This window comes from Pelophylax lessonae (genome assembly GCF_965119305.1).
Source record: "Pelophylax lessonae genome assembly, chromosome: 9".
Taxonomy (NCBI): Eukaryota; Metazoa; Chordata; class Amphibia; order Anura; family Ranidae; genus Pelophylax; species Pelophylax lessonae.
In genome coordinates, this window is record NC_138776.1 from 244,796,847 (window position 1) to 244,815,353 (window position 18,507).

An 18,507-nucleotide genomic window follows, 5' to 3' on the forward strand; every position below is an offset into this window, starting at 1 on the left:
CTGCCACTTCATGGGCCTCTGACTAGGCACCCCCTCTGACACTTCATGGTCCTCTGACTAGGCACCCCCTCTGCCACTTCATGGGCCTCTGACTAGGCACCCCCTCTGACACTTCATGGTCCTCTGACTCAGCACACCCTCTGACACTTCAGGGTCCTCTGACTAGGCACCCCCTCTTACACTTCATGGTTCTCTGACTAGGCACCCCCTCTGACACTTTAGGGTCCTCTGACTAGGCACTCCCTCTGACACTTTAGGGTCCTCTGACTAGGCACTCCCTCTGACACTTCAGGGTCCTCTGACTAGGCACCCCCTCTGACACTTCATGGTCCTCTGACTAGGCACTCCCTCTGACACTTCAGGGTCCTCTGACTAGGCACCCCCTCTGACACTTCAGGGTCCTCTGATTAGGCACCCCCTCTGACACTTCATGGTCCTCTGACTAGGCACCCCCTCTGACACTTCAGGGTCCTCTGACTAGGCACTCCCTCTGACACTTCAGGGTCCTCTGACTAGGCACCCCCTCTGACACTTCATGGTCCTCTGACTAGGCACCCCCTCTGACACTTCAGGGTCCTCTAACTAGGCACCCCCTCTGACACTTCAGGGTCCTCTGACTAGGCACCCCCTCTGACACTTCATGGTCCTCTGACTAGGCACCCCCTCTGCCACTTCATGGGCCTCTGACTAGGCACCCCCTCTGACACTTCATGGTCCTCTGACTAGGCACCCCCTCTGCCACTTCATGGGCCTCTGACTAGGCACCCCCTCTGACACTTCATGGTCCTCTGACTAGGCACACCCTCTGACACTTCAGGGTCCTCTGACTAGGCACCCCCTCTGACACTTCAGGGTCCTCTGACTAGGCACCCCCTCTGACACTTCAGGGTCCTCTGACTAGGCACCCCCTCTGACACTTCAGGGTCCTCTGACTAGGCACTCCCTCTGACACTTCAGGGTCCTCTGACTAGGCACCCCCTCTGACACTTCATGGTCCTCTGACTAGGCACCCCCTCTGACACTTCAGGGTCCTCTAACTAGGCACCCCCTCTGACACTTCAGGGTCCTCTGACTAGGCACCCCCTCTGACACTTCATGGTCCTCTGACTAGGCACCCCCTCTGCCACTTCATGGGCCTCTGACTAGGCACCCCCTCTGACACTTCATGGTCCTCTGACTAGGCACCCCCTCTGACACTTCAGGGTCCTCTGACTAGGCACCCCCTCTGACACTTCATGGTCCTCTGACTAGGCACCCCCTCTGCCACTTCATGGTCCTCTGACTAGGCACCCTCTCTGACACTTCATGGTCCTCTGACTAGGCACCCCCTCTGACACTTCAGGGTCCTCTGACTAGGCACCCCCTCTGACACTTCATGGTCCTCTGACTAGGCACCCCCTCTGACACTTCATGGTCCTCTGACTAGGCACCCTCTCTGACACTTCATGGTCCTCTGACTAGGCACCCCCTCTGACACTTCAGGGTCCTCTGACTAGGCACCCCCTCTGACACTTCATGGTCCTCTGACTAGGCACCCCCTCTGACACTTCATGGTCCTCTGACTAGGCACCCCCTCTGACACTTCAGGGTCCTCTGACTAGGCACCCCCTCTGACACTTCATGGTCCTCTGACTAGGCACCCCCTCTGCCACTTCATGGTCCTCTGACTAGGCACCCTCTCTGACACTTCATGGTCCTCTGACTAGGCACCCCCTCTGACACTTCAGGGTCCTCTGACTAGGCACCCCCTCTGACACTTCAGGGTCCTCTGACTAGGCACCCCCTCTGACACTTCATGGTCCTCTGACTAGGTACCCCCTCTGCCACTTCATGGGCCTCTGACTAGGCACCCCCTCTGACACTTCATGGTCCTCTGACTAGGCACTCCCTCTGACACTTCAGGGTCCTCTGACTAGGCACCCCCTCTGACACTTCAGGGTCCTCTGACTAGGCACCCCCTCTGACACTTCAGGGTCCTCTGACTAGGCACCCCCTCTGACACTTCAGGGTCCTCTGACTAGGCACTCCCTCTGACACTTCAGGGTCCTCTGACTAGGCACCCCCTCTGACACTTCATGGTCCTCTGACTAGGCACCCCCTCTGACACTTCAGGGTCCTCTAACTAGGCACCCCCTCTGACACTTCAGGGTCCTCTGACTAGGCACCCCCTCTGACACTTCATGGTCCTCTGACTAGGCACCCCCTCTGCCACTTCATGGGCCTCTGACTAGGCACCCCCTCTGACACTTCATGGTCCTCTGACTAGGCACCCCCTCTGACACTTCAGGGTCCTCTGACTAGGCACCCCCTCTGACACTTCATGGTCCTCTGACTAGGCACCCCCTCTGCCACTTCATGGTCCTCTGACTAGGCACCCTCTCTGACACTTCATGGTCCTCTGACTAGGCACCCCCTCTGACACTTCAGGGTCCTCTGACTAGGCACCCCCTCTGACACTTCATGGTCCTCTGACTAGGCACCCCCTCTGCCACTTCATGGTCCTCTGACTAGGCACCCTCTCTGACACTTCATGGTCCTCTGACTAGGCACCCCCTCTGACACTTCAGGGTCCTCTGACTAGGCACCCCCTCTGACACTTCATGGTCCTCTGACTAGGCACCCCCTCTGACACTTCATGGTCCTCTGACTAGGCACCCCCTCTGACACTTCAGGGTCCTCTGACTAGGCACCCCCTCTGACACTTCATGGTCCTCTGACTAGGCACCCCCTCTGCCACTTCATGGTCCTCTGACTAGGCACCCTCTCTGACACTTCATGGTCCTCTGACTAGGCACCCCCTCTGACACTTCAGGGTCCTCTGACTAGGCACCCCCTCTGACACTTCAGGGTCCTCTGACTAGGCACCCCCTCTGACACTTCATGGTCCTCTGACTAGGTACCCCCTCTGCCACTTCATGGGCCTCTGACTAGGCACCCCCTCTGACACTTCATGGTCCTCTGACTAGGCACTCCCTCTGACACTTCAGGGTCCTCTGACTAGGCACGCCCTCTGACACTTCAGGGTCCTCTGACTAGGCACCCCCTCTTACACTTCATGGTTCTCTGACTAGGCACCCCCTCTGACACTTTAGGGTCCTCTGACTAGGCACTCCCTCTGACACTTCAGGGTCCTCTGACTAGGCACCCCCTCTGACACTTCATGGTCCTCTGACTAGGCACTCCCTCTGACACTTCAGGGTCCTCTGACTAGGCACCCCCTCTGACACTTCAGGGTCCTCTGATTAGGCACCCCCTCTGACACTTCATGGTCCTCTGACTAGGCACCCCCTCTGACACTTCAGGGTCCTCTGACTAGGCACTCCCTCTGACACTTCAGGGTCCTCTGACTAGGCACCCCCTCTGACACTTCATGGTCCTCTGACTAGGCACCACCTCTGACACTTCAGGGTCCTCTAACTAGGCACCCCCTCTGACACTTCATGGTCCTCTGACTAGGCACCCCCTCTGCCACTTCATGGGCCTCTGACTAGGCACCCCCTCTGACACTTCATGGTCCTCTGACTAGGCACCCCCTCTGACACTTCATGGGCCTCTGACTAGGCACCCCCTCTGACACTTCATGGTCCTCTGACTAGGCACACCCTCTGACACTTCAGGGTCCTCTGACTAGGCACCCCCTCTGACACTTCAGGGTCCTCTGACTAGGCACCCCCTCTGACACTTCATGGTCCTCTGACTAGGCACCCCCTCTGACACTTCAGGGTCCTCTGACTAGGCACTCCCTCTGACACTTCAGGGTCCTCTGACTAGGCACCCCCTCTGACACTTCATGGTCCTCTGACTAGGCACCCCCTCTGACACTTCAGGGTCCTCTGACTAGGCACCCCCTCTGACACTTCATGGTCCTCTGACTAGGCACCCCCTCTGCCACTTCATGGGCCTCTGACTAGGCACCCCCTCTGACACTTCAGGGTCCTCTTACTAGGCACCCCCTCTGACACTTCAGGGTCCTCTGACTAGGCACCCCTTCTGACACTTCATGGTCCTCTGACTAGGCACCCCCTCTGACACTTCATGGGCCTCTGACTAGGCACCCCCTCTGACACTTCAGGGTCCTCTGACTAGGCACCCCCTCTGACACTTCAGGGTCCTCTGACTAGGCACCCCCTCTGACACTTCAGGGTCCTCTGACTAGGCACCCCCTCTGACACTTCAGGGTCCTCTGACTAGGCACCCCCTTTACTGCTAGCTAGCTCCTGGATCCCTTGGACCTTCACCGGAGTGGTCCCCTCACAGCTAGGCAGACCCCCAGGGGTAGTTCACAGTATTTACGAACTTGGAATGCTTTCCTGGAACTAGGCCCCTATTGCTCCACTGGTTCTCAGCACACTGGATCCCTTCTGCGGCTCAGCTCAGCTGTCTCTCTCTGCACTCTCAGGCAAGCCGCCCAAGACACCTGATTCTTGTGACAGGAGGAGAGACAGCCATACTCTCCTTCCTATGACTCTTCTTCCCACCAAAGATGCTGCGTCATGCATGCCCTTCAAACTTATACCCACTCCCAGAATCCTTTGCGGCAGAATCTGCCTTCTGGGGTAGATACAGACCTGAATGTGTCTCTGATTGGGTTTCCTCCACTGCCCTATTAGAATACGCTCATGGAGCCAGTGGGGAGTCTCCCCCCTCAGCAGACACACCTGGGAGACATGACAGCCTAGCTGAAATCATGGCCCTGCTGTTAGGCAGCCAAGGCCCACTATACTTTACCTAGCACCTACCTTGTAGGGTGCTACATCAGTATTTCTAAAAAGAGAAAAGTGCTCCAAACTAAAAGGTGCTTATAAATATGTTCTCCGTGCTCCACCACCTTGGTAAGTAATGGCCACTCACCAGAACCAATTAGGCCACCAGAACCTATACAGCTATGATTGACCCCCACTGGTAGAGAGAGATGTGTCACCCCTATTCTGATTGATGAACTTGCTTTTGGTTCCAGAATGACTGACCCAATCGTGGTTTTTTTTTTTATCCAATGTTTCCATAAAATAGATTAAAAATATTCATTGCACAATGCCATTTATTAAAAGCTTTACACAAAAATAAATATTAAATACACTCACGTATATACTCGAGTATAAGCCGAGTTTTTCAGCATGTTTTTTCATTCTGCAAATGCCCCCCTCGGCTTATACTAGAGTCACTGGCTTCACTGTGTTTTTAAAAATGGCGCCGACGTGTCACTGCGCATGTGCCGCATGCCCGGGAATAGCCAAACGTGTTTGGGCTTTCCCGAGCATCGGGGGCGCATTTGCGGTGATGTATTGGCACCGGATGGCGCGATTTTTAAAATGAAGGCGCCTCACAGACAGGTAAGTGAGACTCTTCTGCAGCCCCTGCATTTCCTCATGCAGTGCTGCGGGCATGGTACAGGACATTCTCCTGTATCATGCCTGCAGCACTGTATCTCCTGTGCCATGCCTTTACATACTGTGCCATGCCTATACCTACTGTGCCATGCCTGTACATACTGTGCCATGCCTGTACTTACTGTGCCATGCCTATACCATCACCTGTGCTATGCCTATACCATCACCTGTGCCATGCCTATACCATCTCCTGTACCATGACCTGTGCCATGCTTGTACCATGACCTGTGCCATGCCTGTACCATGACCTGTGCCATGCTTATACCATCACCTGTGCCCTGACCTGTGCCATGCCCTTACCATGACCTGTGCAATGCCTATACTATGACCTGCGCCATCTCCTGTACCATGCCCGCAGCCCCTGTTTTGTGTCTCGTGGTGGTCCAGTTGGGTCCAGTAGCTGCTGCATTTCCCACCCTAGACTTATATTCGAGTCAATACGTTTTCCCACTTTTTTGTGGTAAAATTAGGGTTCTCGGCTTATATTCGGGTCGACTTATACTCGAGTATATACGGCAAGTGCTTCCAGTAGCACTAACTTGAAGAGCTTGCATAAGTTTGGTTTGGAAACGCCGCTCCGCGATGCGTGCGTTCCACCTTGCCAGGAAGTGACGTTAACCGGAAGCGATGCCACTGTGTAAGACCTCAATTCATTTCACTTTTAAAAGGGCACTTAGGCACTTTTTACAGAGTCTTTTGATTATCAGGCACATTTAAAAATTATACACAAGTGGTAGTAGCGCCTCATCCAAACGAACAAATTAAATGTAAGCAAACTACTTAAATTGATAGCGACACTACAATAGAATATAGAATAACGAGGATAGGCGCCAAATTTTAATTTATCCATTTTATTAACTTTTATTGTAAATGAAACCTTTCACCCCCTTGTCTGATTTAGTTGCCCCTCCCCCCCCCCCCCCCCCGTAACATCGTGCTCCTCCCAGTTTTTTTTTTTTTTTTGCTTTTGCAGCTGCTGCCTGACATTGAGTATTATTACTTAATTTGAATCAGTCTAGCACAGCTATATAATAATTTCTTCAATATTTGGAGAAAATGTATACATACCTTATAGCAATGTTACTTTCCAGTTATGTAAAAAATGAAAAAAAAACTCACCAAGCAGATATTGGGTTTCTTCTGAGCGACAAGTGTCAGAGATCCGGCAATGATGTACTGCAATAACAGAAAAAAAAAAGGAAGAAAACAACTGCATATTATTCTAAAACATTACTTGCACAAATGTCAGAAGCATTTAAGCACTATATTTTTTTCGAGAAATTTCTATACTGTCAGCTCCATCTAGTGGCCTAAATGCAGTCTAGTTTTCTGAAATACCTTAAAGTGGATGTAAACCCCATTCATGAAATTTAACCTGGGCACATACAGTGCCTTGCGAAAGTATTCGGCCCCCTTGAACTTTGCGACCTTTTGCCACATTTCAGGCTTCAAACATAAAGATATAAAACTGTAATTTTTTGTGAAGAATCAACAACAAGTCGGACGCAATCATGAAGTGGAATGAAATATATTGGATATTTCAAATTTTGTTAACAAATAAAAAACTGAAAAATTGGATGCCCAATTTTTCAGTTTTTTATTTGTTAACAAAGTTTGAAATATCCAATAAATTTCATTCCACTTCATGATTGCGTCCGACTTGTTGTTGATTCTTCACAAAAAATTACAGTTTTATATCTTTATGTTTGAAGCCTGAAATGTGGCAAAAGGTGGCAAAGTTCAAGGGGGCCGAATACTTTCGCAAGGCACGGTATAACCTATGAGGGGATGATATGTTGTAGTCTCTCAAAAGGAGAAGATGTCTTGTGTCTTCAGATAGCTCTTTAGTGATGCATTTGAAGTGACTTGACAAGCAGGAAGAGATAAAGTAGGCTTACAGGGTCTGGGTGAGCAGGGTGAACATTGGCTGCTCAGCTGAAAGTAAGCTTAGCACAATGTTCTCCTACAGGTTACTTTAGGCAAATAGCTACAGTGTCTGTATTCAGTGTCCTTTGTTGCTAAAGAAATTTGTCAGGTGCCCGCTCGCTAATCCCAGCTATCTTCCCTAATGGAAAGTGATGTGAACACTCCACAGAAGGCCTCTGCAGAGCCTGGCTCAAATGATTAGCGCTTAACCTCATGTCACGCTGCGCTGCTGCCCAACAGGATCTGGTGTGGATGTGACAAAAACGGCTTCCAGGCTGCCACTGGACAACCAGAAGTAGCTGGCAGTGGATGATTCTGTACACATGCATGATGACTCTCTCTCAGTAGCACAGGCCCAGGCTAGGCCACAGCATGTTCTAACACCGAGTCACTTGCTTTCAGATTCAGGCCGAGGTCCCAAGAGAGTGATCCTGGCCTAGCCTAGACTTTCTATTACCTCTCCCAGCATTCTCCTCTCCCTCTTAAGCAGGCTGGTACTTGTAGTCCATTACAGTCCAACTTGAGTGCAAACTATGGTTTCTTGGATTTCAGATCCCAAGATGCTTTGTTTCACTCTCTGGTATTGTTCACCCTGCTGGCAGGATGTGATGACATAGAGTCTAAGCTGGGCACTAGAGAGAAACAATCTCACTACAGTAAGTGCTGCAAATTGTCTCCTGATAAGGCAGGCAATACTAGCCAGGTCCTAGCTACATCTTCCCCCACTTGAAATCTTTGGTCCTCCAAACAGGTAGGAGTGTTATAAAAAAACTTAATTAGTTAGTTTAATAAAAAAAAAAAAGTTATACAACTATACTATACTAGCCAGATCCTGGTAAGAGGAAAGGGAGGAATGTGGGACTTTAATTGAGTGTAGCTAGACATATGTGTGTGATACTGGTGTAATAAACATGTCCTCATACGGTTCCAAAGGCGGAGACCCATGAAGTACTAGCAATATATATATATATGTTAAATAATGTTTGATAATGTTTGATAATGTGACATATAATAATTCAATAAGTCATAAATAATCTGTTCAGTCATAATAATTGCAAACGATGTTATATATAGGGAATAATATCAGGTCTAAAATCATTATAACAAATAGCATATTTATTGTGAAAACCATTTTTCTATAGATACACAACTTTAACATATACCAATTCATATGACCCAGAAAATGGGGATCCATAGAGGGTTAACACATAATCAAAAATCTAATTTATCTCATTTAACATGATATATTTCAAACATTCAGACTGCATATACAGGTCAAATTTATGAGAGAACATACATATATATACATAACTTATTAATATAACCAGATAATTTCATAATAGAGATAAAAACAACTTGATATAGACCGGTCAATCTCTTATAGTGTAAAATCTTGGGAAACAGAGGGGATGTTCGTAAAGTAACCTGAATGGTTATTAGTTGGTTATGTAGGGTGTGAATGAAGTTGTCTGAGTGATTTGTCGGCTCGACGCGTTTCGTGGACCTCCGTCCACTCATCAGGAGCATTAAAATATTCTTCTTTAAACAGTGTCATCGGTCCAAGAGCAGTCCAGTCTGGCATGGAGAGACAGAGGCTGATCCAAGGGACGCCTGACCCGGGGCTGAAGCATGGATTACAACCCGCACACATAGGGGCAATAGGGGGGAAAAAGGACCCAAAACGAAGTTAATATACTGAGCAGACCAGTAGGAAGGCTGTAAGAAAGTCACTCCGCAAAGTATTGGTCACAGATCATTGAAGCCAAAGGCAGTCGGGGAATAAAAGAATCAGAAAACGCAAGACAGGTCCGACCACACCGATGTGTCCCAGGGTGAGCGGAAGCAAAAACTAGCCAGATCCTGGCTACAATCGGCATTTATCGCACAACAGGAACTTAACATGCTGGATGCATGTGCATATTTAAATGGTAAATGTTCACTGATGATCATCTTAAATTGAACTCCATTCAAATTTATTTTTGGATAGCATAAGAAAGAGTTAGAACTTTTTCAGATTATTCTTTTTGTCTTTGCTCTTAATTGGAAAGATTAAACTTTATTCCTATCCCAGTGACCAAAGGGCAGTGGTCACCAGGACAGGAAGTGAAGGGAAACTCTCCAATGGGGACACAGGCAACAACATCTCACTTTGATTCAAACTCTCCTCTGCTACGTTGGTGAAAGCTAATCTATGATGGGCCAATAGGTGATACTGCAGGCCAGTGTTCTTTTGCACTAGTGGAATACAACACAAACAACAAATTGTAATACTACTTACAAACACAGGGCCCCAAAATGTAATGCCACTTAGAAGCGTGACGGTAAAGCGGGTGAAGACCAATACAGTGCCGAGGCCAATCTCCACGATGGCTGCCACAATAACCAGAATCTGAAAGGGGAAAGATTGAGGTTTAATTAGTTTGATGCAGTTTTACACAATACTCTGCTAAGTGCCATTGATATCTAATGGTCTGCTAGAGATAAATGAATACATTTGCCTAGTTGATGATTCAACCCAGATGGGGATTCTTTCAAGGCAAGTTCAAGTTCCTCAAATAACATTTTCTCATTATTTTGGGTCGTACCAAAAGTCAGAAATCAATTTGACCGTCATGTGTCCTTTGGTGGGATCCCTGTACAGACTTATATCTAGCCCAGTGTCGACCTATGCCTTTTCACTCTGTTCATAAATGTTTTGACATACATATTTAGACCCATTCTGTCCAGCCAGTATGGTCACCTGCTGACTTGGCACTAACCACAGGCAGCTTAACTCTTCAATAAGACACCGAAGTTTAATCCAACACAACCTTACATAAGACAATTGCAGTACAGAGGATGTTTTTCCAGTCTTTTGAAGTGTAAGAAGACAATAACCTTCTCAAGCCCTGTCTCTTAGAAGTACTAACACTGACTGAGGGATCTTCCTCTTCTCGGGACCCTCGCCTGTGCTCCTGGCCCCTCCCTCCTGCTGAGTGCCCCCACAGCAAGCAGCTTGCTATGGGGGACACCTGAGCTGAGCTGCAGCTCCGTGTGTCCACTCAGACACGAAGTTGCCATTTGGCCCCACCCCGCTCTCTCCTGATTGGCTAACTGGCTTTGATTGACAGCCGTAGGAGCCAATCAGGAGGGAGAGTCCCGGTTGGCCAAGGGACTCATGGACATCACTGGACAGAGATGGGGCTCAGGTAAGTATTAGGGAGTGCTGGGGGGGCTGCTCTACACACAGAAGACTTTTTATCTTCATGCATTAAATGCATAAAGATGAAAAAACCTTCTGACTCTACAACTCCTTTAAGGAACTAAGGATTCATGGGGACATCTAGTGGAAGAAAGTGAAAACTACACTAGAGATCTCACAAGAGGGAATACCAATGGAAGACCAACACACTGCTACATTGTCCAGCACAGTCATAGAGGTTCCTCCTCTGTATTCAGATTGCTTACTATAATTTCACTGCACACTGTTAGCTTCTCACAGTTTGCATTAGAAGCTGCAGCAAGATAGAGTCTACCTTGTTTCCTGCCTGGAAGATGTCCAATGTCATCTGGCTCCTTTTCTCCTCAGCCTTACTGTCTCTTTCTGCCAGGTGACTATTAGAAATTGGTCAAGCAACTTCAGTTGTAATCCTCAAAATTAACCCACAGGAGTGTTAACTCCCTGTGTTAAAACACTTGCAAATGCAAATCAAGTAAATGAAAAATAATATTAATAATAATTCACTTTTGTGCAAATATATAACTCTCAAACAAAAAAAACATCAATTCAAATAGTGAAAAATAATAAAAGTGCTCAGTCCTAATTAGATGTGATATTCAGTATAACAAATCCTTTCAGTATATGTTAAAATGCCATAGTGGTTTTTTTCAACTCAAATATCCACTTTAGTGCCAACAATTCACCATGTGTGTGATATACAGTACTCAACAGATGGTGTTGACCCTTTTGATATATAACAAAAGAAGCCAAAATTGCGTAATGGTCACCCAGAGACCAGGGGTATCCTCCGGCTGCTCTTTGGTATCCTTTCCTCTATGTCACCAGTGACTCCAGTAACAAGATTGTTAGTGGAGGAGACAGAAAAAGGACAGGCTTCTCATAGCGTATAATTGCTTCAAGCATATTGTAAAAGCATCCATTGTCGGTTAGATACATAAAAGTTTAAAATCAAATGGGTTTAAATGGGTCAAAATGGGCAACCCATTATTGCAAAAGAAGCTGTAGGCAGCTAGACTCCAGCATGCGTTCCACCTGCATAGAAAGTTACTCTCTGTGTGCCCAGCTGGGCGCATTTCCTCACTACGCAACATCTTCAGAAGTCCTTCTGAAGACGTTACGTAGTGTAGGTCACCGGTGACACAGCCATGAGGAAAATATATACCGGAGAGCGAAAGGAGGATACCCCTCGGTGACCATTAAGCAATTTTATATCTTTTTGTTATATAACAAGAGGGTCAACACCCAAGGGTGTAGGAACCCACACAAATCTGGGGGGGACAGCATTTTTACTTGCCAGGTATATGCGCGCAAGCCCCTTTCAATGCAGAGCGCCACAGCATTGTCCCCAATCACTGCAGAGCACCACAGCATTGTCCCCAATCACTGCAGAGCACCACAGCATTGTACCCCAATGATTGCAGAGTGCCCACAGCATTGTACCCCAATGATTGCAGAGTGCCCACAGCATTGTACCCCAATGATTGCAGAGTGCCACAGCATTGTACCCCAATGATTGCAGAGTGCCACACAGCATTGTACCCCAATGATTGCAGAGTGCCACAGCATTGTACCCCAATGATTGCAGAGTGCCACACAGCATTGTACCCCAATGATTGCAGAGTGCCACAGCATTGTCCCCCAATCAATGCAGAGACCAGCGTTCGTGCTCCCTTCAACCCAATGCACTTACCTGGCGGCGGCTCGGCTATCGGCGGCAGCGGGAAGGTGAGCGGCTTCTCCCTCGTCCTCTTCTGTGGCGGGAACCGGCAGGCGGCCTCTCCTCTTCTCTGCAGCGGGAACCGGCGGGAAGGTGAGCGACGGTGACGCACGCACCGGCACCGCCCCCATTGCAACGTCATGGATCGGATGTCCTGGATGATGATTGGTCCAGGCTGGAGACTGGACAAATCACAGCCAGGACATCACGAAGGTGGGGGTGGCCAAGCGCTCTTTCCTGCACCCAGGTTACGCCCCCAGAAGGCAGCCAATCGGCGCCTTTCTGGGTCGTAAACCCCACCCCCCCTTTAGCCACCACATAGGCCGGAACACCGGCGACAGGGGCGTTGCTAGGTGAGAAAAAGACCAGGGGCTTCAGCCCAAACCTAAGTTTGATGACCCCGCCCACATTTTAAAGTAAGTTCCGCCCAAGCTCCACCCAATGCCCCATCATAAAATTTTATAAAATGTGACCACACGCATGTTAATACTTTCCAATCTCCACTTTTACTTGTAACTCTTCCCTTAAAAGCAATTGAGAGCACCAATTATGGCAATCAGGGTGTCCTATGCAGAAGCCTTTCTGGAGGCTCCTATGGAACTGCTTAAGTCATTTTCGAAATAGCAGAGGTCCCAGAACATCCACAACCCACAAGTGAAATTCATTTCCCAGTAGCCTAGATGAAGCACCAACACCAAATCTTTCCAAATTAGCTGTAGCCAGAAAATGGTGAGTCAGTTCCTCTATGACTTCCTGGGAAAGTTGAACATCAAGAGCTTGTTCAAGAAACAATGCACAAAACAAAATGTTACTTATCTGACATCACACTAGCAAAAGGTGAATTCTAATTGGTTGTCACAGGGTTTAGGGTGCCTTTGTACAGTTTCAGTAAATTAGGTTGAAAGGCTGCAGACTGCAGACATCATACAGGAGATGGTCAGAGACTGTGGACGTGATACAAGAGATGGTCAGAGACTGTGGACATGATACAAGAGATGGTCAGAGACTGTGGACGTGATACAAGAGATGGTCAGAGACTGTGGACGTGATACAAGAGAGGGTCAGAGACACTGGACGTGATACAAGAGATGGTCAGAGACACTGGACGTGATACAAGAGATGGTCAGAGACTGTGGACGTGATTAGGGTTGAGCGGACACCTAGATGTCCGTGTTCGACGGGTTCGGCCGAACTTTAAAAAAAAGTCCGGGTCCGTGTCCCGGACTTTTACCGAACTTTTCCCGGACACCGAACCCCATTGAAGTCAATGGGGACCCGAACTTTAAGGCTTTAATGGCTCTAAAACACCAAAGGAAAGGGCTAGAGTGCTGCAAATGGCAGCAAAACGTAATTAAGAGCATGGCAAGTGCTCTGCAAATAAATGTGGATAGGGAAATAACTTAAAACAACAAAAAAAAACAGAAAAATAAAACAATGTTCTTCTTCATCTCTGAAGGACGAGGCCCATATGGAGTTGGAGGGAGGTTGAGGTGGTGGTGGATGTGGCGGTGACATAGGCATGCGCACAGGGTGTGCCGGGTGTGCCTGGGCACACCCTAATCACCTAGGGCACATAGCATTGCCAGTGAGGAGATGGGAAAGATCTCCCTCGGACCTGCTCTGCTCTATTTCTCTTTGCCTACAGGTACATGGCCCCGATACATTACTCTCCCTGCTGGCAAACACATGCATGTGTATTTCAACTTTGGGGTGCACACCTTAATGCAATAGGCTGCGCACACCTATGGGTGGTGTAGGTGGAAGCGGCTGTGGAGGAGGACCAGGGCCGGATTAAGAGCATCATGGGCTTGGTGCTGAGGATTTTGAAGGGCCGTGCCTTGCCATGCACCCAGAGGAGGAAGGGTGCAGCCATGCATGCCTAATTCAACATGGGATGCTGTCTCTGAAGGCCATAAACACATCCATGCATCGGCAACTGTCCCTCCTTGTCTGGCCTTCGCGCTGTGTGGGGAGGTTCTGAGGGTGCTGCCTGGGGAAGCGAGCATAGAAGCCAGACTTCTGTGTTTACAAGTGACAGAAGAGCGGTAACAGTGAATATGGCCAACCCGGGGCATATATAAAAGGTAGGGGCCTGGAGCTGCAGCTCCAATAGCCCCTACGTTAATCTGGCCCTGAGGAGGAGGACGAGGTAGCCAACACTGCTTCTTTTCACAAATTTTAAATGAGGGTACACCCCAAAAGAGTGAGAAAGAGCAAAAATGGAACAATGGGTGGGTAAGGTCGGTATCCATTGCTATTCTGCACAAGGTACGGAAAAGTCCCGTGGGATCCATGCCTGGATCCATGAACGTGAGCTTGTCCACATTGTCTCTGGACAGGCGGCTGCGCTTGTCTGTTATAACGCCCCCAGCCGTGCTAAATACCCGTTCAGATAATACACTGGCTGCAGGGCACGCCAGCACCTCCAAGGCGTAAAGGGCAAGCTCAGGCCATGTGCCCAATTTGGAGACCCAGAAGTTGAAGGGGCAGACCCCTCATTCACTACATGTAGGCGTGTGCACACATACTGCTCCACCATGTTGGTAAAATGCTGCCTCCTGCTAAGACGTTCCATCTGAGCTGCTGGTGCTGCTGTTTGTTGTGGCGTGCTGACAAAGCTTTTCCACATTTCGGCCATGCTAACCCTGCCTTCTGAGGTGCTGGCGGTGCCCTGGTTGCGTTGGCGACCTCCTCCTCCTCCTCCTCCTCCTCTTCCACTGCGGCCCCGCTGTCAGATGGGAATGCCAGCAGCATGGCGTCTACCAGCGTGCGCTTGTACTCGCCCATCTTGCGATCGCGCTCCAGTGAGTGAATTAAGGACGGTACGTTGTCCTTGTAACGGGGATCCAGCAGCGTGGCCACCCAGTAATCAGCACAAGTTAGAATGTGGGCAACTCGGCGGTCGTTGTGGAGACACTGCAGCATGTAATCGCTCATGTGTGCCAGGCTGCCCAGAGGCAACGAAAGGCTGTCCTCTGTGGGAGGTGTATCGTCCGTGTCCTCTGTATCCCCCCAGCCACGCACCAGTGATGGCCATGAGCTGGCCTGGGTGCCACCCTGCTGTGAACATGGTTCCATCTCCTCCTCCAGCTCCTCCTCCTCCTCATCCTCCTCATCCTCCTCATCCTCCAGAACTGTGCCCCTGCTGGACAATTGTGTCCCTGGCGTTTGTGTGTGCAGGAACCCACCCTCGGAGCCCCTTGCGAATGACTGCCCTGAAAGCCTTGGAAATGTTACCTCTTCATCCTTCTCCTCCTCCTCATCCTGTGCCACATCCTCTTCCATCATCGCCCGAATTGTTTTTTCAAGGAGGCATAGAAGTGGGATAGTTAAGCTGAGAACGGCGTCATTGCCACTGGCCATGTTGGTGGAGTACTCAAAACAGCGCAACAAGGCACACAGGTCTCACATGGAGGCCCAGTTATTGGTGGTGAAGTGGTGCTGTTCCGCAGAGCGACTCACGCGTGCGTGCTGCAGCTGAAACTCCACTATGGCCTGCTGCTGCTCGCACAGTCTTTCCAGCATGTGCAAGGTGGAGTTCCACCTTGTGGGCACGTCACATATGAGGCGGTGAGCGGGAAGGCCGAAGTTACGCTGCAGCGCTGCCAGGCGAGCAGCAGCAGGGTGAGAACGCCGAAAGTGCGCACAAACGGCCCGCACTTTCTGCAGCAGCTCTGACATATCGGGGTAGTTTTTAAGGAACCTCTGCACCACCAAATTCAGCACATGCGCCAGGCAAGGGATGTGCGTCAAACCGGCTAGGCCCAGAGCTGCTATGAGATTTCTCCCGTTATCGCACACCACCAGGCCGGGCTTGAGGCTCGCTGGCAGCAACCACTCATTTGTCTGCTGTTCCATGCTCCTCCACAACTCCTGCGCGGTGTGTGGTTTGTCCCCCAAACAGGCAAGTTGTAAAACTGCCTGCTGTCGTTTACCCCTGGCCGTGCTGAAGTTGGTGGTGAAGGTGTTACGCTGTCCGGATGAGGAGGCGGTAGAGGATGAGGAAGCGGAGTAGGAGGAGTTAGGAACAGGAGGCAAACTGAAGCGCCCTGCAATCCTCGGTGGTGGAAGGACATGCGCCAAATTGCTATCCGCCTCAGGCCCATCCGCCACTGCATTTACCCAGTGTGCCGCTAGGGAGATATAACGCCCCTGACCGTGCTTACTGGTCCACGTATCGGTAGTTAGGTGGACCTTGGCACAGATGGCGTTGCGCAGTGCACACCTGATTTTTTCCCCCACTTGGTTTTGCAGGGAAGGGATGGCTTGCCTGGAAAAGTAGTGGCGGCTGGGCACGACGTACTGTGGGACAGCCACCGACATAAGGTTTTTAAAACTGTGCGTCTCCACCAGACGGAATGACAGCATTTCAAAGGCCAATAATTTTGAAATGCTGGCATTCAGGGCCAGGGATCGTGGGTGGGTAGGGGGGTACTTCCTCTTCCTCTCAAGTGTTTGGGAGATGGAAAGCTGAACGCTTCCACGGGACATTGTGGAGATGGTTGTTGGTGACCCAGGTGGTGGTGTTGCTGACAGATCGTCTGTTTGCGGGGTGGCAGGTGCCGGTATCACTACAGATGTGGCTGGAGCGGCCGAGACTGCAGCAGAAGAGGAAGCAGGATGAGCCAGAGACGTTTCTTGGTTTTGAAGGTGTGTACTCCACTGCAGCTCGTGCTTTGCACTTAGATGCCTGATCATGCAGGTTGTGCTCAGGTTGAGAAGGTTTATGCCTCGCTTCAAGCTCTGATTGCACAGGGTGCAAACCACTCGTGTCCTGTCATCAGCACATTTTCTAAAGAACTTCCACGCTAGAGAACTCCTTTGAGCTGACTTTGGTGCGCTCGTTCCCTTGCTGCGTTGGTTAGTAGCGGGCGTAGTGTCTAGGGCACGACCGCTCCGCTTCTGCACCCTGCTCCCTCTTCTGCTGTGCTGGTGGCTCTGTGCAACCACCGCCTCTTCCTCCAAACTACTCAGGTCACCTGCATGACGTTCATTCCATGTGGGGTCGAGGACCTCATCGTCCTCCACATCATCTTCCACCCAGTCTTCACCCCTGCCCTCCCTGTCGGTCTCCACAATGCTGAACGCCGCAGCAGTTGGCACCTGCGTTTCGTCATCATCGGAGACGTGCTGCGATGATCCTTGCATGTACTCATCTTGAGAAATAAGTGGTTGGGCATCGCTGCACTCAATCTCTTCCACTTCTGGGGCAGGGCTAGGTGGATGGCCCTGGGAAACCCTGCTGACAGAGTCATCAAAAAGAAAAAGAGACTGCTGTATGGCTTGGGGCTCAGACTGCTTGCCTGATTTGCAAGGGGGTGAGGTGAAAGACGGTTGGACATCGGCTGCAGGTGCCAACTCTGACCTTTCTGCAGTAGACTGGGTGGGAGACAATGTGAAGGAACTGGAGGCACTGTCAGCAGCAAACCAATCTACTATCGCCTCCACTTGTTCTGGCCTCATCACTTCTAGGGGCGAATGATGCCCTACCAAATACTGATGCAGGTTCTGTCGCCTACTCACACTTGAGGAAGGTGTTTCACTTGTGCGTGTAGCTGGCACAGATCGACCACGTCCTCTCCTTGCAACAGGAGCTCTACCAGCAGCACCACGACCCAGGCCACGGCCCTTATTTGACGGTCTCCTCATATTTCTGTAATTTAAGATCTTGCCCTAGAAAGGTTTTTATTGAATAGCGGAATAGGAAATATGATCCAAAAAAGTGTATGTATCTCGCACGTACAAAACCACACTAGGCCCCAATTACTATTGTTTCTACCCCTAAAAGGATGGTTGAGCAGTAGGAGGAGGAGTATGGAACAGGCAGCACCCTCAAATCTTCAGAAGTATGAGATGAACCCCAAAAACTTGGAAAGGTGGATCTCACACGTACCGACACAGACTATCACGCAATTTAATTGATCCCCAAAGGTTTTAATTGAATAGCGGAATAGAAAATATGATCAAAAAGAAAGTGTATGTATCTCACACGTACACCACCACACTAGGCCCCAATTACTATTGTTTGTACCCCTAAAAGGATGGTTGAGGAGTAGGAGGAGGAGTATGGAACAGGCAGCACCCTCAAATCTTCAGAAGTATGAGATGAACCCCAAAAACTTGGAAAGGTGGATCTCACACATACCGACACAGACTATCACGCAATTTAATTGATCCCCAAAGGTTTTAATTGAATAGCGGAATAGAAAATATGATCAAAAAGAAAGTGTATGTATCTCACACGTACACCACCACAC

General features: G+C 49.6%; 1 protein-coding gene across 1 annotated transcript in view; it reads right to left on the reverse strand.

Moving 5' to 3' along the window:
* Positions 1–18,507, reverse strand: part of LOC309562868 (uncharacterized protein) — a 47,174-nt gene that overhangs the window by 14,240 nt on the left and 14,427 nt on the right. The window contains exons 2-3 of the mRNA XM_082267186.1: positions 9,592–9,702; positions 6,507–6,563 (exon numbers count right to left, since the gene is read on the reverse strand). Coding sequence (XP_082123312.1) covers positions 6,507–6,563; positions 9,592–9,702 — 168 coding nt within the window. The remainder of the gene's footprint in view (positions 1–6,506; positions 6,564–9,591; positions 9,703–18,507) is intronic.